The sequence below is a fragment of the Calidris pugnax genome, unplaced genomic scaffold (genome assembly GCF_001431845.1).
Source record: "Calidris pugnax isolate Ruff unplaced genomic scaffold, ASM143184v1 scaffold145, whole genome shotgun sequence".
In the NCBI taxonomy this organism is placed as follows: Eukaryota; Metazoa; Chordata; class Aves; order Charadriiformes; family Scolopacidae; genus Calidris; species Calidris pugnax.
Window position 1 is genome coordinate 249,875 of NW_015090939.1, and position 6,502 is coordinate 256,376.

The window sequence follows — 6,502 nt, forward strand, 5'->3', positions numbered from 1 at the left end:
CATGCTCGAGGAGGCTGAGGCCTAGGGGATTTCCAGGGCGCTCAGCACCTGGAATGCAGCAGAGCTGCCCCTAGGCTCTTTGCTTTTTGTTTAAAGAGGAGAAAAATGCAAAGCTTTTCCCCTTTTTTAACGCGTGCATAAGAAACTGCTTTTTTCAGTGCACAAAAAGAGCAGAAATAACAAAAAGAAATAGGCTGGTGCATTGCAATAAACTTGTGTCGCTCTTACCAGCCGTGAGACAGACCCAGCACAAGGCTGCACGTTTGTTCCAATAGAAACGAAAAAAAAACAAAACGAAACCAGCAAAAACTTCCCCTAGAAAAAGTGCAAAACCAGGAAAAAAAAAAAACCAAACACAAGGGGAAACTTTTTTCCACGTGGGGAAAAAGACAATTTCTGCCGTCGGACCTCCCGCCCGCAGGGGGGCGCTGTGGGGCGGCGGAGGCGGCGGGGGGCGCTCCGCCCGGCGAGGGGAGGGACCGGAAGTTGCGGCGGAAATGGCGGCCGGTGCTGGCTCTTAGCATCCCCCGGGGCGGTGAGTTTGGGCTTTGCTGTGTCTCTGCCGGGCTGCGTACGGTTCTCTGTTCCGGCGGAACGTGAGCTTTTAGCGTTTATAGAGTTGTTCTGTTGAGGCGTCCGGGGTGATTGAGCTCTGTAGCTTGTGAAGGGCCCCGGGTCGGGTGCGAGCCGCAGGTCCTGCGAGGAGCCCGGTGGGTTGGGGCCTGGTGGGCTCCGGTAGCTGTTGAGAAGCCCTTTTTGTTGGACCTTGGTGCTCGTTGAGGGGCTCGGTTGTTTGGGCTCTGGTGAGCTCTGGTGCCTGCTGAGGAGTCCCGTCTGTTGGGCCTTGGTGCTCGCTGAGGGGCCTGGTTGCTTGAGCTCCGGTGTCTGGTGAAGGCCTCTAGTTTCTAGGGGGTCCGGTGAGGAGACGGGTTTTTTGGGCCATGGTGAGCTCTGGTGCCTGCTGAGAAGTCCTGTCGGGCCCCGGTGTTTGTTGAGGGGCCTGCTTGTTTGAGCTCCAGTGTTTGGTGAACCCCCCTGGTCTCTTGGGTTCCAGTGAGTCCCAGTGCACAGTGAGGGGCCTGGCTGGTTGAGCTCTGAGGAGCCTGGTGGCTTGGGTTCTGGTGAGCTCTGGTGCCTGCTGAGGAGTTCCATCTGTGGGGCATGGTGCTTGTTGAGGGGATTGTTTGAGCTCCAGTGTTTGGTGAACCCCTCTGGTCTCTTGGGTTCCTGTGAGTCCCAGTGCACGGTGAGGGGCCTGGCTGGTTGGGCTTTAACGAGCCCCAGGCCCAGTAAGGAGCCCAGTTGTTTGGTGAGGAGCTTGGTTGGTTTGGCCCTGGTTTTTGGTGAAGGCCCCTGGCTGGTTGGGCCCTAGTGAGCCCTAGTGCCTGGTGAGGAGCTCAGTGAGTTCCTACCTGGTGCCCAGTAAGGACACTGCTTGGTTGAGCCCTGAGAAGCCCTGATGTGGTGCCTGCTCGCTTGAGCCTTGACAAACCCTGTTGTCCTGTGGCACCCATTGAGGCAGCAGCCAGCAGAGCCCTGAGGTGGCCCTCCTTGCCCAGCCCCACCATGCCAGGCCAGAGCCCATCAAGGCTCCATCAGGCCCTCTTGGTGCTGGTGGCCACCCTGGGCTGGCTGCTGGCCCTGCAGTTGTTGCTTGACCTGCGGGCCCTGGGGCTGCTCTGTGGGGTGCTGGCGGCGCTGGGGGGCTGGTTGGGCCCCCGTGCCTTTATCCCCCCTGGCCGGAGGCTGAGGCTGGAGCGTTTTGTCAGCTCCTTGAAGCCCCTGCCTCACTGCCCGGCGGCGGAGGAGAGGCTGGAGAAGGAGATCGCCGGCACCGTTCGCAAAGTGGTGAGGGACTTTGTGGCCTCCTGGTACCGCACCGTCAGCAGCGAGCCGGCCTTCGAGGCCGAGGTGGAGAAGGCCATGATGGGCCTGGCCACCGAGCTGAGGCGGCGGATGGGCCGAGTGGACCGTCAAGCCCTTGCTCGCCGCCTCCTCCTCCTCTGCGGCCACCACTTGCAGAGCTACCTGCAGGCCCTGGAGGTCCTGAGGGGTGACCTAGAGGGTGGCCGGACCCTGTGGCAGGAGTACAGCCGGCTGGCAGGGCCTCATCCTGCCCTCCGTAGCCCAGCAGCTGAGGTGGGCTATGCCAGGGCTGCTGTGGAGATGCTTTTGAGGGCGCTGGTGCCCTGGCCCCACCTGGAGACGAGGACAGGACGCTTTGTGGTGGTGGAGCTGGTCGCCTGTAACGTGCTGCTTCCAGCCATCAAAAAGATGGCCGACCCTGACTGGATCAACTTGCTGCTCATCGGGGTTTTCTCCAAAAAGCCCCGGGCTGAAGAGCCTCCCCCTGCACCCCCGGTGCCTGATTCCTTGCCCTTCACAGTAGAGCCTGACGCTGCCCCTGCCGGGGTGCCCCCTTCCCCGAGGGCCATGGAGGTGCCCAGGAGAGAGGCAGGAGCTGCTGGCGAGGAGGGAGAGGACTCCACAAGCGAGCTGTGCCGGGCAGAGGAGCCTTTCCTCCGCCCACAAGCCCTGGGCTCCCTCTTTCCCTGCGAGGGTTTGGAGCTGGAGTCCCCTGCACCCGAAGCTGGGCAGGACACGGACCTGCTGGCACCATCACCTGCAGGGGAGTTCCTTGATGAACCTCTCCAGGACACCTCCACTGTGCTAGAGGGACTGGCCACTTCAGAGGATGGTGGAGGTGACCTGGAGGAGGGTGTTACCACCAGCACGGATGCTGGCCCACTCCCCACTTCTGCTCTTGCGTCGAGCTCCTGCCCTGACATCCAGATCGACCCGGCCATTGAGAAGGAAGAGGAAAGCCCAGCTGTCCCCAAAAGGTCTTCTTCACAGAGACCTTCCAGCTTGGGGAAAGATCTGGGGGCAGCAGAAGGCCCACCACAAAGTCCTCCAGATGCTGGCCAGGCTCTGCCCCTGCTCTCGTCCTCCCCAACGGCTTCCATCAGCACCTTCAGCTTTGAGCCCCTCAGCAGCCCCGACGGGCCGGTGGTCATCCAGAACCTACGGATAACTGGGACCATCACTGCCCGAGAGCACAGCGGGACTGGCTTCCACCCCTACACCCTCTACACCGTCAAGGTAAGGGCTGCTCCGGTGGTCACCCCTTCTCCAGCATCCCTGCCCTGGTAGGGGAGCATGGGCTGGTGTCTGGAGATGAGAATTTGAGTGGCTGGAGGAAAAATTTACTCTGACACTGGGGGAATATCACAGAATCTTCTAGGTTGGAAGGGACCTTAAAGAGCATCTTGTCCAACCGTCAACCTCACTGACAAAAATAGACACCCACACAACAAACAAGGAGCATCATCACTAAACCAGACCTCCCAGCACTACATCAACCCGGCTTTTGAACACCTCCAGGGATGGGGCCTCAACCACCTCCCTGGGCAGCCCATTCCAATGGCTGAGAACCCTTTCAGGGAAAAAATTGTTCCTAATATCCAGCCTGAACCTCCCCTGGGGCAACTTGAGGCCATTTCCTCTCGTCCTGTCGCCTGTGACTTGAGAAAAGAGACCGACCCCCACCTCTCTACACCCTCCTTTCAGGGAGTTGGAGAGAGCAAGAAGGTCTCCCCTCAGCCTCCTCTTCTCCAGGCTGAACACCCCCAGCTCCCTCAGCCTCTCCTCATAAGACTTGTGCTCCAGACCCCTCACCATCTTTGTCACCCTTCTCTGGACCCGCTCCAGCACCTCGATGTCTTTTTTATGGTAGGGGGCCCAAAACTGGACACAATCAGACACAGTGGCTTTTCCAGTGGCCGTTTGGGTGTGGGGCAGGGCTTCCCAGTCATGGCCAAGGGTTGTGTGGGGCTGGTTGTGTCTTTTGTATCCTGTTTTCACCATTCCCTTCATCACGAGGGATCTGTGCAGCCCCTGTTCCTCAGGAAGGAACTCTGAGGAGTCTTGATGGGACCTCCATGGGGTTTGGGGACTGTGAGACCAACAGGGGTCACAACACGTTGGGATTGTTTTGGGGTCTGTAAGGATTATTGGCTGTTGCTTTCTCCTCAGTATGAGACAGCCCTGGAGGGTGAGGCCACGGGCAGCCTTCAGCAGATGGCTTACCACACCGTCAACCGCCGCTACCGGGAGTTCCTCAACCTCCAGACCAGGCTGGAGGAGAAACCAGAGCTCCGCAAGTTCCTGAAAAGTCAGTTTCTTCATTAGCTTCCAGAGAAGTATCCTCCTTCCTCTCACCCCAATCCTCTTCTCTGTATCCTATCCTGCTGTGCAGCTCTGGATGCATATAAGAAAGTAGAGTAATATGTGTTGAATGTAAGCTTTTTTTAAAAAAAACACTGTTTCTTCTAATGCTACTTATGTCTAAAACTTCATTGAATTTAGCACGTTTGTATTTAATCCTTTGGTTTTGACAGATCTGGGGGTTTGGCTGGAAAAGTGCTTTGTTGAGAATTTTTGGGTTCTTTGAGTGATGTAGAGTCCTTCTGCTAAAGGGAATTTTGGGGCTCTTTGAGTGATGTAGAGTCCTTCTGCTAAACTGGTGTTCTTCCTTCTTTTAACTTCAAAGACACAGATGATACAAAATCAGCAGTTCTGCATGGATTTAAGCTCTGCTTCAGCCACTCGCGTTTGAGGGGTGGATTATCTTGGGCTGATGTTGTACAGCGTGTGGTGGAAGTCTAAACCATGAGAGCATTGAGATTTTAAAACAGCTGTTCTGTTTTTCTCCAGTTTGCTCATGGGTTTGTCTCCTTTGTAGATATCAAAGGCCCAAAGAAACTCTTCCCTGATCTCCCATTTGGAAACATGGACAGTGATAAAGTGGAAGCCAGAAAGAGCCTGCTGGAATCTTTCTTGAAGGTGAGATCCTTGTTCCTGTGAGCTACAAAGCAGTGTTCGGGACAGCTTTACGTGATCAAGCTGGGAAATTGACTCAAAAAAAGACCTAAAACTACATTTTTCCTTGCAGCAATTGTGTGCTGTCCCGGAGATCGCGAACAGTGAGGAGGTGCAGGAGTTCCTCGCCCTCAACACCGACGCCAGGATCGCCTTCGTTAAGAAGCCCTTCGTTGTCTCCAGGATAGACAAGGTAGAGAAGGGGGAAACTGGTCTTCTTAACCACTTAAAACTGCCTCTAGACAAGTCATTTGGCCTTCAATGTCTACTACTTTCTGGCAGGAGTAGCCAAAAACTTGAGTGCTCTTTGTGCTCTGGGCTCGGCTTGCCCAGAAAGCCATAAAGCTGGGAAAAGTCAGAGCCCATCTCAAAAAACTTGGGATTTATAACAGAAAATAGAGCACAAGTCTGAAAACTCTTAAATTGTATTAAAGGAATAGTAATATATTCAATAATTGAAGGTGCTGCTGGCTTTTGCAGATTGTTGTCAACGCCATCGTGGACACTTTGAAGACGGCGTTCCCCAGGTCGGAGCCCCAGAGCCCCACGGAGGATCTCAGCGAGTCTGAAGTGGATGGGAAGTCTCAGACAGATGGGAAGAAGGCAAACAAGTAAGGGCTCCTCCAGTTTCCCCTCTGTGTTATGCAGAACATGGACTCCATCCTTAAGCTGACTCCATCCCTCCTGGAAGATTGTTTTTTTTAACCTTAAACATATGCGTGGCCTATATACGTGGTGAGTCACTGCAAACTACAGCTATGACTTGTCTACCTGAAGGTTCACTCTCTCTCCCATGTGTTTAACACAATCATACAGAGTCACAGAACAGTTTGGGGTGGAAGAGACCTTAAAGATCACCATGTTTCAGCCCCCCTGTCCTGGGCAGGGACCCCTCCCACCAGACCAGGTTGCTCAAGACCCCATGGAAGCCCCATACGTCACCTTGCCCAGAAAACGTTTGCATATTTATTTAGGAGTAGTATTTAAGGTCATTGCCCGTTGCTCACCAAGTGTTTATTTGGTGTTGCTGGCAGTGACCAGCCCCGTTGCGCTCATCGGTGATTTTTCAGAAAAAGAGAAGACACGAGTATGGCTTTTCTTTTTTTTCCAGAAAAGTGATGTTTTGCTAGAAAAAGCTGCTTTGGACAAAAAGACAAACCAAAAATGTACAAGTTTTGAAGCATCTTGGCTGAAAAGAACATTCCTTAATGATAAACAGGCTCTTTTTACAATTTGTCCCACAATCCCAAACGCCCTTTCCTATCCTCCTTTCTGTGTGTCCGTGTTTATAATTGGATTTCACAATCCTCCTGAGTGTGTTTCATCTCTGAAGCCTTTCTGAACGCTTTCATGTGTGGGGGAGATTAAATGTGACATCCTTGCCCAAGAAGGTGTGTGGATCTTGGAAAGCCTTGGCTGGGCCCATGTGTAGTTAAGAAAAAGCACTTTAATCACAGAATCTTCTAGGTTGGAAGGGACCTTAAAGATCATCTTGTCCAACCGTCAACCTAATTTTGACAAAAATAGACACCCACACAACAAACAAGGAGCATCATCACTAAACCAGACCTCCCAGCACTACATCAACCCATCTTTTGAACACCTCCAGGGATGGGGCCTC

The 6,502-nt window shown here is 54.0% G+C and overlaps 1 protein-coding gene across 2 annotated transcripts in view; it reads left to right on the forward strand.

Annotated features, from left to right (window-relative positions):
• Positions 1-488: 488 nt before the first annotated feature.
• Positions 489-6,502, forward strand: part of LOC106893671 (sorting nexin-19-like) — a 129,148-nt gene continuing 123,134 nt past the window's right edge. For both annotated transcript variants that reach the window (XM_014951838.1, XM_014951839.1), the window contains exons 1-5: positions 489-3,102; positions 4,036-4,174; positions 4,745-4,845; positions 4,955-5,074; positions 5,362-5,492. In XM_014951838.1, the coding sequence (XP_014807324.1) occupies positions 1,567-3,102; positions 4,036-4,174; positions 4,745-4,845; positions 4,955-5,074; positions 5,362-5,492 (2,027 nt within the window). In that variant the 5' untranslated portion in view covers positions 489-1,566. The remainder of the gene's footprint in view (positions 3,103-4,035; positions 4,175-4,744; positions 4,846-4,954; positions 5,075-5,361; positions 5,493-6,502) is intronic.